This window comes from Neovison vison, chromosome 4 (assembly GCF_020171115.1).
Source record: "Neovison vison isolate M4711 chromosome 4, ASM_NN_V1, whole genome shotgun sequence".
Classification (NCBI taxonomy): domain Eukaryota; kingdom Metazoa; phylum Chordata; class Mammalia; order Carnivora; family Mustelidae; genus Neogale; species Neogale vison.
Genome location: NC_058094.1, coordinates 150,348,277 through 150,370,774, shown reverse-complemented (window position 1 = coordinate 150,370,774; position 22,498 = coordinate 150,348,277). Strand labels below are relative to the sequence as shown.

At 37.7% G+C, this 22,498-nt stretch overlaps 1 protein-coding gene across 4 annotated transcripts in view; it reads left to right on the top strand.

Moving 5' to 3' along the window:
• The window catches only part of CACNA2D1 (calcium voltage-gated channel auxiliary subunit alpha2delta 1), a 512,561-nt gene that overhangs the window by 392,769 nt on the left and 97,294 nt on the right, over positions 1-22,498 (top strand). For all 4 annotated transcript variants that reach the window (XM_044245916.1, XM_044245914.1, XM_044245915.1 and 1 more), the window contains exons 9-10: positions 1,174-1,224; positions 3,624-3,723. In XM_044245916.1, the coding sequence (XP_044101851.1) occupies positions 1,174-1,224; positions 3,624-3,723 (151 nt within the window). The remainder of the gene's footprint in view (positions 1-1,173; positions 1,225-3,623; positions 3,724-22,498) is intronic.

The window sequence follows — 22,498 nt, the reverse complement described above, 5'->3', positions numbered from 1 at the left end:
TTTTTTTTTTTTTAAATTTTATTTATTTATTTGACAGATAGAGATCACAAGTAGGCAGAGAAGCAGGCAAAGAGAGAGAGAGAGAGAGAGAGGAGGAAGCAGGCTCCCTGCGGAGCACAGAGCCGATGTGGGGCTGGATCCCAGGACCCTGGGAACACGACCTGAGAGGCTTTAACCCACTGAGCCACCCAGGCACCCCCCTTTCACCTTCTTACAGAGAAATGGACTTGGGTGTATATAATAAACTCTGTTTCATGAACACGTAGTCCTGAGTAGATACTCACTGTGTTGGATGTTGTCTGAAAACGAATTGGCAGGTTTTCTGCAGGCTTCTGAGAAGTTAGATTCAGTCGTGGGCAGAGAGGCCTCAAAGATAACTAAAACGTTGAGTTCAGGTTTAGCTTTTCCTGTTGGATAAATCGGAACAACCCCCCCCCCCCCACACACACACACTCTCCCGCCAATCAGGCTGTGGCCAAGCAGCATGAACTTTGGGGGATCACTCACCTGCAATTCAATTTATCGCTACAGCTGGGCTGGGGGGCAGTGTGAGAATCTATATTTTGAACTGGGTCTCCAGGTGATTCTCAGACACTAAAGTTCTGAGAGGCACCACCTGAAACTCTTGGGAATGTTATACATTACTCTGTTTTCAATCACTTTATCATCACTTTGTATTACCCTTTAGTATTTCTTCTCTGTTGATAGTTGTTTTCTCAAATTCCTAGACCACCTAGCTCTTGCTGTGTTTATTTTCTGCATTGAAAAATAGGATATAATCTTACAATTCCTTAGAGTGAGTTTTAAACCCCATGGTCAATAAACTGGAGTTTAGGATACACACACACACACACACATATGTATACGTATATGTATACATATATATATTTTTTCCATATCCAGGAGGTAATTTCTTTTGCTTCTAATATTAGAACACATCTCTTGATCTCTTGTTTCATCTGTGAAACATATTCTGCCTCTGACATCTCTATTATGTTAAATGGAGCTTTTTAAAAATTGACATTGTAGAACTGTGAGTGAAAACACATTGCCTACTGAGATGCTTGAAAAAAATACCTGATCTAAAAAAAAAATCAGTGAATGCCAATTCAAAACATATCAATGTTTAATAGTTTTCAAGAGAAAAAAGTATTCATATGGTCTTTGTTTCAGGTACATCCAAGGAGCTGCATCGCCTAAGGACATGCTTATCCTGGTTGATGTGTGAGTAGTTAAATATTCTCTCTTAATATACTGAAAATTTAGGAAGATAGGAAGATAACAGTAATATGTTGGAAGTAGGTTGGGTTAAAAAAAGAAAAAAAAGCAAAGAGAAATTCTGATGACTTTATATCCAGGGGAAAAAAAGCCATATCAAGATAATAACAAAACAAAAATTAGCTTACAGAAAATAAGAATCTACATTGGAATTGAAAATTATGGCATATTTCTAATGTCTGAGCTTTTTGAAAAATTATTCTTTTTTTTCAAATTTTTGCTTTACATTTTAAACAGGATAAAGTATTTGGTTGATAAAACTTAGCAGTTCCTGGTACCCCCCCCAAAAAAAAATTAGTTGGCATTTAGCTACTAACGATTCACATAATTTGTAGGAATTTAGCCACAGAATAGATAAATATCAAATATATTAAACGACAATACTAGGACTTTTTAAAGGGAAATGCTGGTATATAGGAAGGAATTGCATGAGTTTTTGTATTGGTCATTTTATTTTTTTACATCCCTTCAAGTTAAGGGGTATGTGTGTGTAATCTTCTAATAAAATTTAAGATGAAATTATAGAATATAGAAAATAATAAGTTTTTAAGAGCAATGCCAAGGAGTTAAAAAACAAGAGGTATAAAATGCTTATTTTCCTTGAGAGGAAAGGTTAAATCTTCTTAAGTTCTTTGTCATACTGGAAGAAACAGAATCCAACGTTTTGTAGACAGCTAAATCCATACCACAAGCTAATATCATCATTTGAAAACATTTAAAAATGATCTGAACTAAACAAGTTAAAAACCTATCACTTAGCCTGAGAAAGAAAAGATAAAGGAATTCAACAGATTAACTTACATGTTAATTCCCATTTCATTTCTTAAAATATATGTAAATTAGAATATATTTTAATTAAATTATTATGGAGTTATATGCTAATCCTTGATATTCTTCTTAAGTATATACCTAAGTGGTGATTCAATATGGTATTAGCTTTTTGGATATGTGATAATTCCCAGAAATAATTCTTCATGTTAAAATCTTTAGAATCCACATGTATATTAGAAGATTAAAAATGCATATCAAGTTCAAATAGCATTTTTAAAAATTATTTCAACAAACATGTATGGAAGGTCTCCTTTATACGATGTGATAATGTAGAGACAAAGATGATTAAGATGTCTCTCAAAAATAATTCAAGTGTATTAGTGAAACTTAACCATATTCCCAAGTAACTAAAATAATTGTAGAAGGTGATAGACGTAAAGTATGACCCAGTATGAAGAGTCCATAGGGAATAACACTCTCATTGAAAGTGTCAGAAAAAACTTAACACTAAGGAAGTAAAATTAGAATTGATTTCACAAGGTGGGCATGGGAGAGGAGAGGAAAGCGAATGGAATTTCCGGTGGAAGAATTGACAGGAGCGAAGTGACATAGGTGAAAACATTTGGGGGCACTGTATTGAGCAGAAGGAAGGAAGGAAGGAAGGAAGGGAGGGAGGGAGGGAGGGAGGAAGGGAATGAAAGTCTTTGAATACAGGGCTCTTGTGATCACTGGCTAGTTACTAGGTAACTATGAACTATTAACAGTATTAGCTCAAGATGTGTTTCTAGAATTTTCACCTGTTTGCATGGCGAGGAGTAGAGGCTAAGAGTTGGATGGAATGGCTGTTAACCAAGCTCAGGGTCTTCAGGTAAGACGTGCCTGACACAGGGTGGAGAAAAGATGGAGAAGAGGCCACTTCTTTGGGAACTGAGAAATGGAATGAAAAAGAGAGGTTGTCTGAAAGGGTGAGAAAGGTGAGAGGAAGGAGGAAATTGGATGACTGAAATCCAGCCAGATTGGTACCAAGATCATTAATAGGGAAAAAAATATGTGTGGGCGTAGTTTGCCGTTCTGTATATTGACCCTGTAGTTGTTTAACAAAGCCAGGAGTCTAAAAGTGGGGAAAAGTTGAGAGCTCTAGAGATGAAGAAGGGTGAGTTAGTTGCCTAGAAGTGAGTCTCACAGTGAGATGAGGTCACCAAGGATCCGTAGAATATGTAGAGACGAGAGAAATAAGGACTAGAACCCTTCAACCTGGCTAACAGAGCTGGTATTCGGTGTCTATTTCTTCAATAAGTAAATATGTCATGAGTATCCGTAATTTCTTAAAATCATCCCTGGACATGCAATTTTCATCATTATAGTTAGAAACGTATACATTCTGATGCTGATAGGAAAGATAAGATTCCTTATAATATATTTCTACTCCATCAGAAATGTGACTCTCCTTACTAATTTTTGAAGATAAAATTACTTAATATTATATAAATGACCTAGAGTTAGTGGGAAAGTCTCCTTTTGTTAGGATGTGTGGTGTTGCTTCAGTATGTGGTCATGGACCCATTGTTTTATAGGAGTGGAAGTGTCAGCGGATTGACACTTAAACTGATCCGAACATCTGTCTCCGAAATGTTGGAAACCCTCTCAGATGACGATTTTGTGAATGTGGCTTCAGTAAGTATAAGATGACTGCATTTTTGTGGAATTAATTCTGCAATTTCTTTTTCCCTCTGATTTTAAATATTTCATAGTGTTTTATCGCTGATAGGCTGAGGTAGGTCTATCTGATCTATTATAAAGCTGTCTTACTGAGCACTCCTCTGCTTGTTGCTAATTCTCCTATGCTTCCATGCCAAGGTTCTTTTTGAATGTCTAAGGCTTTTCCCATGATTGAAGTAATTGAAGTAATAATGAAGAAAAAAAAGACGGCAGATACTCTCCCCTCACACCAAGGAGCTTAAACAGGTGACATGAACCCTGTACTTGATGTTATCGCTGTAACTCCTAATAAGTAGCAACTTGGCAGTATCATTAGATGGCAATATTCTCTTCATTATAATACTCAATTTTTCACACTGGACATGTACCCATAATGTATTAGGGTTTTTTAAACTGAAGTATAATTACGCTACACGGTGTTACATTAGTGGCAGGTATACAACATATTGTTTAAACAATTCTATACGTATCACAATGGTATGTGTTGTCACCATCTATCACCGTACAATGTTATTAAAATATTGTTAACTATATTCCCCATTCTGTACTTCTCATCTCTGTGACCTATTTATTTTATAATAGGAAGTTTGTCCCTCTTAATCCTCTTTATTTTACCCATTCACCCCACCCACCTCCCTTCTGGCAACCACTGGTTTGTTCTTTGTATTTAAGAGTCTCTTGGGTGTTTGTTCATTTGTTTTGGTTTGTAGATTCTACATACAAGTAAAATTATATGGTATTTGTTTTTCTCCACCTGACATTTCACTTAGCATAATACTTTCTAGGTCTACCCGTGTTGTCCCAAATGGCAAGATTTTTTGGGGGGGGGGGTGCTGAGTCATATTCCAGTGTGTATATCTCACTCTGTCTTTATCCATTCATTCTTTGGTTGATATTTGGGTCACTTTCATATCTAGGTTATAATAAATAATGTTGCAGTAAACATAGGGTACATATGTCTTTTTGAATTAGTGCTTTTATATACTTTGGGTAAATACCTAGTATTGGAATTACTGGATCATGTAGTATTTGTATTTTTAATTTTTTGAGGAATGTCCATGTTGTTTTCCACAGTGCCTTGACCAATTTACATTTCAGCAGTAGCACATGAAAGTTTCTTTTTCTCCACATCCTCCCCAACTCTTGATTTTTTTGTGTGTGTGTGTCTTTTTCACATTAGCCACTCTGACAGGTCTAAGGCAATATCTGATTGTGGTTTTGATATGTATTCCCTGATGATGAGTGAAGTTGAGCATCTTTTCAGGTGTCTGTTGGCCGTCTGTCTGTCTTCTTTGGAAAAATATATTCAGGGCCTCTGCCCATTATTTAATTGGGTTATTTGTTTTTTGTATTTTTGGTGGGGGAGGGTTTTGAGTTACAGGAGTTATGTATTTTGGGTATGAACCACTTACTGGATATATCATTCGCAGATCTCTTCACCCATTTAGTAGGTTGCTTCTATTGTTTTGTTTTTGTTTCCTTTGTTTTGCAGAAGCTTTTTATTTTGATGTAGTCCCAATAGTTGATTGTCTTAGCAGCTATATCTAGAAAAATGTTGCTATGGCTAATGTCAGAGAAGCGACTGCCTGGTTGCAGATCTCACAGTTAGTTCTTGAACCCATTTTCAGTTTATTTGCATATGGTGTGAGAAGATGGTCCAGTTTCATTCTTTTGCATGTGGCTGTCCAGTTTTCCTAACACCGTTTGTTGGAGAGACCATCTTTTCTCCATTGTATATTCTTGCCTCTTTTGTCATGGATTTATTTCTGGAAGACTCCAGAAATAATGTTCCATTGATCCATTGATCAATGTTCCATTGATCCATGTGTCTGTTTTCCATTGATCTATGTGTCTGTACCACAGTGTTCTGATTACTTTGTTGTATATCTTGAAATACAGGATTGTGGTATCAGATTCGTTCTTCTTCCTCAAGATTAGCTTTTGCTTTTCAGGGTCTTTTGTGATTCCATATAAATCTTAGTGTTATTTTTTCCATCTTTGTGGAAAATGCCACTGTATCCTAATAATGTATTAGGTATCCTCATAATGTATTAATAATTATTATTATAATGTATTATGTATTCAAAGTATTGTTAATATAAGAACTGACATGTCAATGTGCTTTTTAAAAAATCTTATTTCCAAAGAACCATAGTAGACCTTCCTACTCATAGGTAAAGAAAGTCAAACTCTAAGGCAAATAAAACAGACTAAATGAATGTTAGCACATCTCAGAATTTAAGCAAGATATTTCATGATCATTTATTGGTATATAATTCACATTTGAAGTGGTTATATTCACAGAGATGAAAATGAGCAATTTGTGGTGAGGTCATTTTGTATTGAACATAGAAGAGATTTGTCTTTGAAACCCCTTGGGAGGATGAAGTTAAAGCAACTTCCTTCACTGGAAGGGCACCTCTAGGAAGAAAGTAATCAAGAGAATCAAGTATCATCTCTCTGTTAGCCTGAACTCCAGGTAACTGGATGTATGATGTTTACGAAAAGGAAGGGGATTTATAACTAAAATGCTTTTCGCAGGATATCACTGGCTGAGGGTAGCTATAGAACCCAAGATCAATGAGGCAAGACTTTGTAAAAATGTTCCATAGGTGATACATGCAAGGAAGTCTGCAAACCTCCTTTGGAGACTTCTTTTCTGGGCCACACGTGTGTCTCCACCACAGTGAGGCACGACCTGGTCTTTTAGTTTCCTAAGGCTGCCGTAACAGAATGAGACAGATTGGGTAGCTCAAACTATAGAAAAGTATTTTTTCATGGTTCTGTAGGCTGGAACTCCAAGGTCAAGGTGCTGGCAGGGTCAGTTTCTCCTGCTGCCTCCTTGCTTGGCTGGCAGATGACTGCCTGTTGCCATGTCTTTAGATGGTGATCTGTCTGTCCATGTACATCCCTGGTGTCTCTTCTTATATGGACACCAGTCCTAGTAGATGATGTCCTTATCCTAATAGCTTAATTATAACCTAACCACCTCTTCGAAGACCTTATCCTTGAATACTGTTACATTCTGAGGTACTAGGGGTTCGGACTTCAACATATGAATTTGAAGAGATGCAATTCAGACCATAACCTCTGGGGACCCACAGTCACTGTCCAGATCTTGCTCTGCTTTACCCGAACCTTCACAATCCTTTAGCTTGGCTGTATCCTTGATAGTATTTCATAAAGCTTGATACTGCCTAAGATCTGATTCGTCCCATTCTTATTTTATAGTCTGCTCTCTACATTTGCTCAGCACCTAACAAAATGTGAACAGGTAAAATGTAATCTCTCAAATGATCAGAAAGGTAGTTATTTAGGTTCACTTGTATCATTTATCACAAAACATAACAAAAGAGAAAGTTGTAAAAACATTAAGTTCGATATGGATTCGGCCTAATAAAATTTATATAAAACCAACAGATATTAAATATGGTCTTTGTCTTAAACTGGCTTCTGCCTGATTCTCACTCATGGATTCAAAGTCTGGTAGTTGATTTGGGACATGATCCCAGGAAATACTACCAGTTAAAGGAGTGTGGAATTGAGTCAAGAGAAAGAAGGAGATAACCGATTAAAGGATCTCAACTTCATTTGAAGGAACTTTATCCTACTAAAGAATCCCAGAAGCTGCTTAGAATATGAACTTCAAAGTTATTCTGCTGAAATCCCTAAAGATCTGGGGTTTTCTTTGTCAGCCGTCCCCATATGTGGGCAGAGTAGATTTTGGCCACAGGAGGGGAAACTGAGGCCAAAAGTTGTAGGTAATGGTAGTGAGAAACCTCACCAGTGCGCTCTTTACCCAGTCACTGATCCTTTAAGATGGGTGACTGCTCACAATTAAAACAGCAAACAAACCAAAAAGCCCAGCTGAGAATACATCACGAAGGAGGGTTGCTAGCATTGGAACAAAGGTCTGTAATTTATACTTCTCTTTTTTCTTCTCTCATACCCTTTCTAATTTCCCTGCACATTAACTCTCTTGTCGGCAGCTTGATTAGTGAGATGGCTGAATTTGAAACCCAGAGGCCTGGGAATGCACAGTCTCTGTGTGTGCATTTCACAGTGGCTCCTGAAATTGTCTAGTCTTCACCAAGAACGGAAGGGCTTGAATGAGTCCTCTGAGTTTTATGCTTGGTTCTGCTTTCCCCACATTATGTAGCAACAGCCTTCATGACGATCTCCTTGTCAGCTAGAGTTCTACCAGATTTTTTTCTTTTTTTGCATGTAGTTTTCCTGGCTTGAGGAATCCAAAATATCGAAATAGTAGGTATAGATTTAGGTTAAATAAAATTCTTAATGTGACCCTGATGGGAGCACCACCTCAGCTTTATACCCCCACGTGGAAAGTAGAACATTTGTGGTCAGTAGAGCCTAAAGTTGCAGAGACAGGGTGAGCAGATTTCCCAGGTAGCTCACTCTCTGTGGTGGTGAGAGATGTTGCTCCCACATCCATCCCTTAGTTCCCACACTCATGCATTCTGCCTTTTTGGGGCAGAGCCAGTGTGGGGAGGGGCAACCTGATTTGTAGCATTTGTTAATTTTCATAATATAAACACTCCCACCTCGGCTGATTTCAAGCTACCTATTATGTGAGGTCAGTCGGCTTTAATGATTCCTGAAAAATATACTTTTTAAATTTATTTATTTTTAAATGAGCAGATACAAGCTGGTGCCAGCACATCAATGAACATAGCACCGTAGTCGAGAGTACATTTTATATCTTGAAGAACTACATTTCAACTCAAAGACTGTCATCCCCAAGCTAGAGCCTTCATTGTGCATTTAAGAGACTGCCCAAGTGGTTTATCACTTGGGCAGCTCCTAAACAGGGCTGTAAATGGTGGCCCCAATGGATCCCGTGTTCATGTGCCCATTATTGGACCTCATTTCCCATAAAAGAGGTTCTTGGTTATGCAGCTGATGCACAACCCCACGGTGATATCCCGTGATGGTGAATCAGGTAGTATGTGTACCTGGGAGAGGCACCGTGAACAAGAAAGGAACTCATAAGTGGAATGTTTGTCAGTAACAAGAAACAATGTATCCCACCCCCTCTAGAGGTATGAAATTGATGATTATCTAATTGACATGACATTGTCGGTCGTCTTTTTGAAAGGTGGTATTGTATTGAAGAATAAGCATTGGACAGTTGGTTGGTCATTCACCAGTGCCTGTAGCTATATTACACTAGGTGAGAAACAGCCCATGCTTTTAGGCCCAAGTATCTCATGTCTTTTTTTCTCTCTGTGTGTGTCTGTTTCCGTCTCCCCCGCTCCCTGCTCCCTTCCCCACTACCCTGCTACAGCATTTATGGGCCCCTTTTGCAAGCACTACATTTGCCACACAAAAAGGCTGGATGACCTCCAGTGACAACTCATCTACCCAGTTCAGTACTTTGTGATGAATGCTCTTTAGTAGTCGTTGATGTGAAACAGAGCAATTTGCACTTTCCATGCCTACTCTGTAGGTACATCCTCATGCTGCTGCTCCAGGATACTTTGTTTTGGGGAAGGTCTTCCAGCCTGGCTCCTCCAGGGCAGTGGTCAACCATTCAAGTCATTTGCCACTGTGTAGGAGTCTGTGTGTCTCTTCTCTCAAGCTGCTTACTCCTCCATACCACACTGCTGACTGGGTGTATGTTGCCTCATGATCCCTCAGCATCTCTTCTCTGCATATCCTCTTAGGACCCTCTGGTTCCTACTATGCAGATCTTGTATCTCTTTCGTTGAGTGGTCGGTCTCTCTCTCTCTCTCTCTCTCTCTCTGTTTTTGTTTTCCTGGAGCAGAGACTTCTCTGCCAGATGGGACGTTTTGAGACCTTACCTATTTGTTGCTTAAAGCCATGAGGGAAAATGAGGTCAGATCCTCAGGAGAACCCTTGTCATCTTTTATGGTGTTTAGGAACAGACAAACTACTACCTTCTAGGTGGAAGAGGTTACTTCTGCCTATCCAGAGGGTATAGGGGAATCTGGAAGTTCATGGTTCTCAGTTGCACTCACCTGGATGTTCTACACTTAGGGTCCCGTGATTTGCCTAGCATTGCCCCAACTGTAACATAGAAGCCTGACAAGGCTCCAAATGCAGCGTCCTTTTTAAGGACGTGCTCTGAAAAGCACGTCTGTGCCTATTTCTGGCACACGTTTACTTCACAACAGGAGATGGGAATCTCTTCATTGTTTGCCCTAGAAGTCTTCTGCAGTTCACACTCTGCCTTCAGTTGATAGTTCACTGACTTGATGTTATCATTTTCTTCAGTGAATATAACAACAGCCCACCAACTCCAAGCCTTTATGATTAATATTGCGACTATATATCTGAAATGGTAGGTACCTCCCCTTCAATCTATATTGTGTTCCAATCACTGGAGGTGAAACGCTTAGAATTTGTGATGCTACAGCCTCTGAGGGGTTTTCTTGATTCTAGTTATGACGGGTATACGGTCAGTTCCCAGTGGAGTCTTTGTTGTCATGTGGCTGGTGAGTGTTGATTTAAATCTACAATCCCATCCCAAGGATCCGCTTCCTAAAACCTCTGCGAGTATCAACTTAGACTGGGTTCCCCCAGAAACAGTCTCTGAGACAAAGATTTAAGTACAAATCATCTATTGAGAAAGTAACTCTAGGAAATACTTAGAGAAGTGTGAGAAGTTTAAAAGAGAGAGAGAGAGAGAGAGAGAGAGAAAGAAAATAGTAAATAAATAATAATTTATTTGATGGTTTATCAAATAAATCACCACTCTGCATGAGTACAGCTTAATGCTCTGGGTAGTTCTAAGAATCCATACATTACATGAGTCAGAGCTATCCCTTCCAAGAGGAAAATGGGCTGGAGTATTTAAAGTTAATTGTTGTTCCCAGGAGACATCAATTCTCTGGGGTTCCCAGGCCAACAAGTACACAGGCAGAGGGCTTGCAGAAATGTCAGGCAGTTAAATTTGGGCTGGCGTGCATGGAAATAATGGATGGGACATCAGTAGCATCTGCCTTAGCTAGAAACTAAACAATGCTATTAATAAAAATGCTTTAAAAAGAATTTTTTTTTTAAACAGCAGAGATGGATTTGAATGAATTTTGTGGTTTCCACATTTAACCAGCAATTAATGGATCCTTCTTAATTAAATCACTTAGATGGGATTGACATTGGGATTGTTAATTGCCTGACAAGGCTTAAAGACCATTACTTTTCTTAAAAATACTAAGGCTTTTAAATATGTATTGTTTTAAAGAAAATTGTTAACTGACTTCTTAAGAAACATAATTGCAAGATACTTCCTTGTGGTTTCTGTGAGCCAGTAGACCTTGTTGGTTCATTGACAGCTCTTCTCAGATCCATACTTGTGCGTCCTTACTTGATGCAGCTTGACTGTGTAGCTACAGGTGCATTGGCAAATGGAATATGTTGATTGTAGAAAGAACTGGAAATAGTGTATCTCAATATCTCAAGTTAAATATGAAAATATCCAGTTATGTATTCAAAAATCAGGAAGAAGGATGATACTGGAAAATGCACCACCCAGGGAGATTGTAAGGCAAATAATGCAGGAAGCTATTTGAAAGATGAAGCCATCATGATTTCCCACTCTCCTCCTAGAGAAATTTATTGCTGGTCTCAGCTCCTGTATATTGTCTTGTTTAGTTTCAATTAGCTCCTTTAATTTACTTTCATCGTTTATGATCCTCATTTACCATAAAAAGACATTTTTGCCAACTATATTCTGAATTTTTTATTAACTGTGTACTGTTGTTTAATTTTATTACTTCAGAAAAATTGTTAGTGCATTTTCATGATTGAAAAGTCACTGATTGATTTTAAGTGAGCTGATTATTCCAGGCATAGATTTGCCCTTCACTAATCAGTATGAACAAGATCTCAGGTAGTTATGTGTTCATTTTTTATCTTATTTATGTATTAACCTTTCTTTAATCACAAGTCATAGGAACTTTTTAGTGTGTGTTTTTTGTTTTTTTTTTTTTTTTTTTTTTTTAACACTGCTTTTGTGGCAGGAACTACTGTCTGTGTTTTCCATGGTAACTCATTTAGTCTTTACAGCTGCCTTGTGAGGTAGGTACTATTACTGTTCTTGGAAGACAGAATTGGAGCACAGCCATCTTTGTGTATGAGTCTAGATATAACCACAAAGTTATGTGGCTGAATGCTGAGGAAACTATAAAATGTATTTACTGATTTTATTGTGAAATCTGATATATTTCAAAATATTGGAATTGTTAGAATTTCTAAGATAGAATATGATTAGGTTATAAAAGCAAAAAGAAATTACTTTTAAACCTAGATCTATTCATTTTTACAAAAAGAAATATTTTTTGTTTTCGTGGAAGAATTCTTTCAGTAAATGTTTCCGTATTTTGGCTTGAAAAATCACATATGAATTGGATTGTTCTTAAAATTGCATCTGAACACTTAAACATTATATTGGATTATACATTCTGCCTAGGTAATCTATTTTCTTTTAATATATGTATTTACTTGCTTTATCGTGCCTCTTTTGCTCCTATCAACTATATGCTCTTAATTGCATTTATATAATAGTTAATATCAACCAAATAAACTTAATAGTTTAAAAGAAATTCTTCAGCTTTATTAGTTACCATGCTATATTTGGAGCTATAAAATGCCTGAAATTGATACATGTAAAGAGAATGAATTATTATTCATTATTTTGGTAAGAGAAAAGCAAAAATATTTTTTTGTCTTCGATAGGTCTTTCTCATTAAATACAAATTTTACAATTTAATGACATGGAAATTCTAAGGAAATAACTCTTCAAAATGTATTTATAATGTCCTGGTGTGTGTGTACACACGTGTGCATGTGTTTTTTTTTTTCCTCTGAAACTGAAAGTCTAGGAAAGAAATGTTGGAACTTTTAGTTTTTGTAACTTCAGGGAGTCATTACATTAAGGCACTCAGGAAGCCTGTCGTGATTGTGTAATTAACTTTGACCGTAATTTTTCCACAAAGCCATCACGCATTTCTCTTCCTTCTCATACCAATGCTTGTGTGAGTCATCCAAAGAGCTGGGATGCAGTAGATAGGAGCACTTGCCAAAGTTGCCTAGAACTCCCAACAGAAAACTCTGCCAGCCTCTCATTTTTAGGTTTAGGTTTCCAAGTCTCTTAATATTTTGTGAAGAACAGTTAAGTGTTAGGCTTCAGTCATGTGTAAGAGGTCAGAAGTATGGCCATGTCACGTCCTAGTGCCTTCTGGATGATCTCCAGGGCCTTCTTTGTTGCAGAAGGAGAGCCCCGCACGCATGATATGCAGCCTATTGCATACTAGTCGGGCTGCTTGCTTCAATGGAAGTGAGTGGTAGATGGTAGCAGCCGCAGTGTTCTGACTTACAGGCATAATTTCAGCTGTTGACACATTGGCTGGAATTTGTTTCTGAAAGTGAGGGAGTTTGACCTTTCCAAAGTAAAATACCACGAGCCAGTGGAGGATGAAAAGGAAGTGTGCCCATGTGCCCATGATGCTCATGATGACGAGTATGTGAAAAGTTAACAACTGAAGAAGACGGGCATGTGCTTCAATAAAATCACAGACCTCATTACTTAAGAATTAGATGCAAATGCCAGGATGACATGAAGGGTTTTTCAAGTCCCGTTTTCTACTTGTAAGTTTTTCTAGCTTGGGGTCATTATAAGTATCATCTGTGAACATCCATGAGAAAGAAATAATCACAATATACTTCCTTATAATATCTTCACTGTAAGTTGTAGGAGAGAACTTTTGTAAAGTTAGTTCTACTCTTTGCCCAGATTATAGTCACCAAACAGCCCTTCTGGAAATGATAGTCTCTAAATGCACATGCAGGCTGAGGAGTGCAGAGCCCTAGCCATCACAGGGGGAAGCCGGACAGGGTGGATCACGATGTCCTGCTGGTGGCGCTAGTGAGGCTCACCTCTGCTTGGGTGACCTGCTTCCCACTCAGCACAGACAAAACTGCCTCTCAGACGCGCGGGTGGAAATGCAGGGAGATGACGCACAGCCTTAGGCTCACTGATGAGCTTGCGGTTAGGATGAAACCGCGGTACTCCCCGTTTTTGACTTGACAGTTTAACACCGACTTAACGCAGGGTGGAGGTTCGTTTAAGTACGAAATTACACCGTATGTGCACGAAAGACGTGATTTGGATTGTGCCTTTCCTCATGTGCTTTAAATTCTAGTTTTCCTTCCAAAATAGGTCTCTTGCGTTCCTGGACAAGGGAATGGTTTGGTTAGCTTAGAACTTTTTTTACTTGGCATATGACAGTGAGCATAAGTATGTTGTTGCACGATTTACATTTAAAAGTGTTGGGTTTTTTTTTTTTTATTCCCACCCTTAGAAAACAGATGCAGGTCACAAATAAAGTAACAGATACCTGGCATGCCAATGCACTTTTGTGATAAGCGAGTTGTCGGAGAGTAATTTCATGTCTTATAAAATCATCATTATCTAGATTTCAAGAAATTTTTATGTGGATTCATATCTCTTTTATGTCGAAAAAGAATATGGTAGTTCATACCCTTGCAACTTCAAGTGGGGCCTGTGGGCCAGCAGCACAAGCTGCACCTGGCAGCTGATTAGGAATGCAGACTCCCGACCCCACACCCGAGGACACAGAATCTTCACTTAGCATCTCTCTCTCAAGTGAGTCCTCAGCAGTGAGGAAATTGGGAAGTCCTGCTCGGGAGGTTCATTTAGCAAAGCCCAGCAAGGCATGTGTCTGGAACTTCTTGTAACTTATAGTGCTTCTTATTGATGTAGATTTTAAGATCTTGGTATTTCATAACATTACTAGTACTACAGATGTTTATGAATATTTTTATAGTGTAGCCATTTGCTTTTTGGAGGGACATACTAAAAGGAAGGAAGGAGTAGAGTTAGGTTTCTTAAAGGAACCAAAGTTCTTTCTTTCATATATACTTAATGCTTTTTAAAAGGTTAAGATGGATGCTTTTTAAAATTACCTTCATTCAAAAGACACATAAAGAAATTATGGGCTGTGAAGAGAAGACTCTCAAAGGACAGATTTAGAGATATAATAACAGGGTACGTAATCAAGGTTATTTAATTTTAAACAAAGAGAGTGCCAGAACATAACTTAATTGCTTTGCAAATAGAAGGAAAGTTTATAAGAAGGTGTTGACAAGCATGATAACTATTTTTTCCATTAATTACATAGTATACTAAAAATTTGGTACTTAGAAACTTTTGGCACTTAGAAAGTGTTTGGTACTTAGAAATTAAATTTTCACTTAAAAAAAATTTTTTTTTTGCTATGTTAGTCACCATCCAATACATCATTAGTTTTTGATGTAGTGTTTTGTGATTCATTGTTTGTGTGGAACACCCAGTGCTCCATGCAATCTGTGCCCTCCTTAATACCCATCACTGGGCTCATCCATCCCTCCACCCCCCTCCCTTCTAAAACCCTCATTTTATTTCTCAGAGTCCATAGTCTCTCATGGTTTGTCTTCCCCTTCGATTTCCCCCTCTTCATTTTTTCCTTCCTTCTCCTGATGTCCCCCATGCTATTCCTTATGCTCCACAAATAAGTGAAACCATATGATAGTTGACTCTCTCTGCTTGACTTATTACATTTAGCATAATCTGCTCCAGCCCCATCCATGTTGATGCAAAAATTGAGTGTATTCACCCTTTCTGATGGCTGAGTAATATTCATTGTATATACAGACCACATCTTCTTTACCCATTCTTCTGTTGAAGGGCATCTCGGCTCTTTCCACAGTTTGTCTATTGTGCACATTGCTGCTATGAACATTGGGGTGCATATGGTCCTTCTTTTCACTTCATCTGTATCTTTGGGGTAAATGCCAAGTAGTGCAATTGCTGGGTGATAGGGTAGCTCTATTTTTAACATTTGGAGGAGCTGCCACTTGTTTTCCAAAGTCATTGTCATTGTAAGGGGTTCCTCATTCTCTGCAACCTCTCCAACATTTGTTCTTTCTTGACTTGTCCATTTTTGCCATTCTAACTGGTGTAAGGTGGTATCTCAATGTGGTTTTGATTTGAATTTCCCTGATGGCTAATGATGAACATTTTTTCATGGGGTCTGTTAGCCATTTTTATGTCTTCTTTGGAGACATGTCTGTTCATGTCTTCTGCCCATTTTTTGACTTTTTTTTTTTTTTTTTTTGATGTTGAGTTTGGAGAAGTTCTTTACAGATCTTGGATATCAGCCCTTTATCTGTAGTAACATTTGTAAATATCTTCTCCATTCTCTGGGTTTCCTTTTTGTTTTGCTAACTGTTTCCTTTGCCCTGCAGAGGCTTTTTATCTTGTTGAAGTCCTAAAAGTTCATTTTCACTTATGTTTCCCTTGCCTTTGGAGACGTTGTCTTGAAAGAAATTGCTGTGGTCAGTGGAGAAGAGGTTACTGCCCATGTTCTCTTCTAAGATTTTGATGGACTCCTGTTTCACATTGAGGTCTTTCATCCACTTAAAGTTTATCTTTGTTTATGGTATAAGAGAATGGTCGAGTTTCATTCTTCTGTATGTAGCTGACCTTTTTCCCCAGCACCATTTATTGAAGAGAATGTCTTTTTTCCACTGAATATTTTTTCCTGCCTTGTTGAAAATTAGTTGACTATGGGGTTGAGGGTCCATATCTCTGCTCTCTATTCTTTTCCATCTGTGTGTCTTTTTTTGTGCTGGTACCATGCTGTCTTGGTGATGACAGCTTTGTAGTATAGCTTGAAATTAGGCAACATGATGCCCACAGCATTGTTTCTCTTCAACATTTCCTTGGTGATTCGGGATCTTTTCTGGTTCCATACAAATTTTAGGATTGTTTGTTCCAGCTCTTTGAAAAATGCCAATGGTAGTTTGATCAGGATGACGTTAGAAGTATAGATCGTGCTAGGCAACATACACATTTTAATGATGTTTATTTTTCCAATCCATGAGCATGGACTGTTTTTCCATATTTTTGTGTCTGCTTCAATTTCATTGATAAGTGTTCTGTAGTTTCTGGAGTATAGATCATTCACTTCTTTGGTTAGGTTTATTCCAAGGTATCTTATGGTTTTTGGTGCTATTATAAACGGAATCGATTCCCTAAATTCTCTTTCTACAGTTACATTGTTAGTGTATAGGAAAGCAAGTGATTTCTGTGCATTGATTTTGTGTCTTGCCACATTACTGAATTATATGAGTTCTAGTAATTTGAGGGTGGAGTCTTGGGTTTTCCACATAAAATATCATGTCATCTGCAAAGAGAGAGAGTTTGACTTCTTTGCCAATTTGAATACCTTTTATTTCTTTTTGCTGTCTGATTGCTTTTGCTGGGACTTCTAGTTCTATGTTGAACAATGGTAATGAGAGTGGGCATCCTTGTCATGTTCCTGATCTTAAGGTAAAGTCTCTCATCTTTTCTGCATTGAGAATAATATTCACTGTGGGCTTTTCATAGATGGTTTTTGTGATATTGAGGAATGTTCCCTGTATCCCTATGCTCTGAAGAGTTTTAATCAGGATAGGATAGTGTATTTTGTCAAATGCTTTCTTTCCTACATCAATTGAAAGTACCATATGGCTCTTCTCTCTCCTCTTACTAATGTGTTCTATCACATTGATTGGTTTGTGACTGTTGAACCACCCTCACATCCCAGGGATAAATCCCACCTGGTCATGTACTTTTGGGTCCTATTTGCCAGGATCTTGTTGAGAATTTTGGGATCCATAATTTTCAGGGATATTGGTCTGAAGTTCTCCTTTTTGATGGGGGTCTCTTATTCAAGGTAACAGTGGCCTCATAGAATGAGTCTGGAAGGTTTCCTTCTTTTTTTATTTTTTGAAACAGCTTCAGGAGAGTAGGTAATATTTCTTCTTTGAATGTTTAGTAGACTTCCCCAGAGAATCCGTCAAGCCCTGGAGTCTTGTTTTTTGGGAGGTTTTTGATCTTTGCTTCAATCTCGTTATTGGTTATTGGTCTGTTCACGTTGTCAATTTCTTCCTGTTTCAGTCTTGGTAGTTAATAGATTTCCAGGAAGGCATCCATTTCTTCCATGTTGCTTAATTTATTGGCATATAGTTGTTGTTAATAGTTTCTGATAATTGTTTCTATTTTCTTGGTGTTAGTCATGATCTCTCCCCTTTCTTTCCTAATTTTATTAATTTGGGTCCTTTCTCTTTTCTTTTGGATAAGTCTGGCCAGTGGTTTATTGATCTTATTAATTCTTTCAAAGAACCAGCTTCTAGTTTCGTTGATCTGTTCTACTGTATTTCTGGTTTTTAATTCATTGATCTCTGCTCTTATCTTAATTATTTCTCTTCTCATGCATGGCTTAGGCCTCATTTGTTATTTTTTTCTCCAGTTCTTTAAGATGTAAAGTTAGTTGCTGAATTTTGGATTTTTTTATTTTTTTGAGTGAGGCTTGGATCAAAATGAATCTCTTGTAGACAGCATATGGATGGGTCCTGTCTTTTTATCCAGTCTGCAACCCTGGGCCTTTTCATAGGAGCATTTAGGCCTTCGTGTTGAGAGTGATTATTGAAAGACATGTTTTTATTGTCATCATGTTGCCTGTGAAGTACTTGTTTCTATAGATTATCTCTGTAAATTTCTGTTCTCCATCACTCTAGGGGTCTTCTTTTATAGAATCCTCCTTAATATTTCTTGCAGATCTGGCTTAGTGGTCACATATTCTTTCAATTTCTGCCAGTCTTGGAAGCTCCTTATCTCCCCATCCATTCTGAATGACAGCCTTGCCAGATAAATGCATATTCTTTTCATTTAGTACCCTGAATATGTCTTGCCAGCCCTTTCTGGCTTGCCAGGTCTCTGTGGACGGGTCTGACATTATGCTGCTATTCCTTCAGCATATGTAAGGATGTATGTAAGGAATCTCTTCCCCCTAACTGCCCTTAAGATGGTTTCCTTGGTTTTGAGATTTGCAGGTTTTACGCTTACATCCTGTGACATTGGTCTCTTCTTCTTGATCTTGGGATCTTCTTGATCTCTGCCTTTAAGACACAAATGCTTGTTTCATTCCCCAGATTGGGGAGGTTCTCAGCTAGGATTTGCTCAAATGTATCCTCTAGTCCCCTCTCTCTCTCCACCCCCTCAAGGATCCCAATAATTCTGACATTGTAATGTTTCATGGCATCATTTATTTCTCTAATTCTGTTCATGGATTTTAAGGGGTTTGCTCCAGGCCTCTTCCTGTTCCTTTCTATCAGTGTGTCTTCTAGATCACTAATTCACGGTTCTACCTCATTTACTCTACCTGTTACAGAATCTAGGTTACACTGCATCTCATTTATGGAATTTTTAAGTTCAGCTTGATTAGCTTTCATTTCTGCCCTTAGGGAATCTATGTTGCCATTAATGGTTTTCTCCAACCTAGCTATTGTCTCCATAACTGTTACCCTGAGGTCTGTTTCTCACATCTTGCTTATATGCATATCCATTAGGTCTGCAGGGGAGGCCATTGTCCTTGGTTTTTTTCTTTGTTGGGAGTTCCTCCTTCTAGATACTCTGTTGAGTTGTGGTTGAGGGGATGTACAACCAAAAACATCAACCAAAATCCTGGCAAGGTGCATCCTCTCGACTGATGATCCTCTGCCCCTGTAGTGATCCAGTTGTATAATCCTACATCTCAGGCTGATTTCATGGGTATTCAGAGTGGCTTGATAGATATCTAGCTAATTCAGGGTCCCAGTTGAAACAGCGTCCCCCATTCCTCCACCACCTTGCCTCTCCCCCTGCATCTTTAGTTTTAGGAATGGCAGAGTAATAAATACTTACGGTGAGCCAGAAGGAATACTTCTCTTTTGAACTGACCTGTTGTTTTTAAAAATATAGAAGTTAGCACTTACTTGCTGGGACTTGGAGAACTGGGAAAAGAGTCCATGCCCAAGAAGCAGAGCTGTGTATCACTATTTACTGGATCAAATTATTCAGGGTCTGTGTATTCATTTGATTATGACAAGAGGTAAAGAAAGTGGCTTGGGCTGACGTGAGCTGTAGGTTTAGCCTAGTTGCTTACAGTTACTTAAGTTCAACTATCATATTTGCTCCTAATTACTTAGTTTCAAAGCAGCAGAAACTGAAACATAAATTGCTACTGCACTATGGTGCTTACTTGCAGAATGTATAAACTTTAACCTTAATTTATGAATAGCAGAATCTCATTTCAACACATTTCTATGGTTCTAAAGCATTTTGAGAATTTGGATGTCGATGCTAGAGCTTGAGAACATGGACTAAGACCTGAAAATATTTTTTTGTTACATGTTTCATTGTAAGGGATTTTTTCATAAAGTGACTATTTACATATTAAATTCTGTTATAAATTCCAAATATGGCTTTTGCTTTTTCCCATAATTTATCTTTTTAATGTTTCATCCAATGCTTGCACCCTAAATATATTGCCAAAAATTTTTGGCACTCCTCATGATCTCTCTCCTGTTTAACCCTATGTTCTATCGTTAGGTATCTTCTTTATAGAGTTTTGTCTTTAGTTTCTACCATAATCAAACTCTAAATTTTTAAAATATTTATATAATTGAAATATATTTCCAAATATATATATGTATTTATGTATATTTATATATTTGACTTTAGTGGAACTGAGTTACTTTGAATATCATGTCTTTGGCTGGTGTTGGTAATCCTTTTGTTGATCCTAAATGCTATTTCATATTGAAGAGAATTCACTGGTGATGTTACTAACCATCCTTAAAAAATATATTTGTTCTATTAGGTACGTGTCTTACACATATGCATAGATTAGAAATAACTTCTGTTTACCCCGAGTCTTGATACTTGCTGAGTCTAGATAGATGCATGCCGATTCCCCCACTTTGCTCAGAACTTTGCTCAAATGCTTTCTTATTAGAGAGGACCCGCTTGACTGCCTCATCTCTAGTATCTTTCCAGTTTTAGTTATACAATCACTGTAACTATGTTGACCAGTTTACCTCATTTCCTTTCTCATAACGTTTGTCTCCATCTGATAATTTATATACATGTTTGTTGTTTATATTCTATATCCTTGTACTCCCACCTCTGCACCAATGGATGGTTTTATTTTCCTTGTTTTGGGTATAGACACACTGTCTATACTGTTTAGCCAAAATGTTAATGTATATAGAAAACTCTAAGGCACATAGCGGGGCTTCTTCAATTGAGTATTTCTTTGTTGTAATAGTGCAGGGAGAGGGAAGTCCTACACAGTTGTCAGAATTTTATAAATATTTCAACCAGTGATCAGACATTTTTGTGTTCTTAAATGACAAGAGTTATCCTCACTGTATCTGTATTGTAGCATCTCTTCTCGGCAAACCTATTATATGTGTATATTATCACTCTCTCTGAGTTCTTTGGGCAAATCCACTAGGGAAGTTCTTTAGACAGATTCAACTAGGGAAGACATTCCAGGCAATCATCTTCAGGTACCATAAAAACATTGAGCATGTTGGCCAACATTGCCTCATGATGTTGGTAAAGAGGAAAAGATCAAAGAGTATACGATGAGTTAATCATTTCATTAAAGTTGCGTCCTTGGGAACTGGTGTTCAAATTTCCACAGGAATATGAAAACAAAAACAAAAACAAACCTGTGGTAAAAATCATACTGATATGTTTATTATATCTTAAGAATCACGTAGAGTTGCCTGAGTGGCTCAGTTGGTTAAGTGTTCAATTCTTGATTTTGGCTCAGGTCATGATCTCAGGGTCATGAAATGGAGCCTGCCCAGGAGTATCTTCTGCCTCCCCCACCCCCAAATAAATTTTAAAAAATTTAAGAATTCTCTTTAAAAGAAAAAAAGAATAATGGAGAGAACCTGTCCATATTTTTAGTTTGGCACATGCTGTGGAATCAGGATTACACAGTGGCTGACCAAGTGATAGTTGAGGAAAAAAAACATAAATATCAAGTAGAGATGAGTGAGGAAGCTTAGTACAAATTACTTTGGAAGCAAAAAAAATAGTATGCCCTCAATTGTTTAAAATTCTAAGTTCATGTAATTAGAGAGGTTTAGAAGTTTTCTGTATCAAAATATAAACATAATGTATTAAAATGATAGTTGGGCTAATTCAGAAACTTAGTCAACATTTCAGCAAAAGTCAACAGACTGAATTTTGGGCATGTCATGATTTAAGTTAATTGAAATATTTGTTTAGGGGCAACTGGGTGGCTCAGTTGGTTAAGTATCTGACACCTGGTTTTAGCTCAGGTCATGATCTTGGGGTTGAGAGATCAAGCCCTGCTTCAGGCTCTGTACTGGGCATGGAGTCAGCTTAAGTTTCTCTCCCTCTTCCCTTACCCTCCCACCCCCCATGCAAGTGCTCTGTTTCTCTCCAAAAAAGAAAGAAAGGAAGAAAGAAAACTGCTTGAAGTATTTGTTTAAAAGTAAAAACACCAAAAGTTTTGGTGGGCAATGATTTATAATTATAGGCAAACAAGTTTTGTCTTAATAATGTCATTACCTTCACTTTCATTGATGTGGCTTTCTTTTGACATTTACAGAATTCATTATTCCTTTTTAAAATGTAATTCCTTTGATATTTAAAACTATCAGATTTAAATGTTAAGATTTTTAGAATTTGAGGGCCTTTCTAGTTGATCTAGTAATGCACCCCACCCCCACCTCCCTTTTCTTCCAGAAAGAAGGAAACTGAAGCTCAGAGGACACAATTGAATCAGTTGTGGCCACTGATACTTACTAGAGGTAGGGCTCGGGCTAGACCTGACTTTCCTAA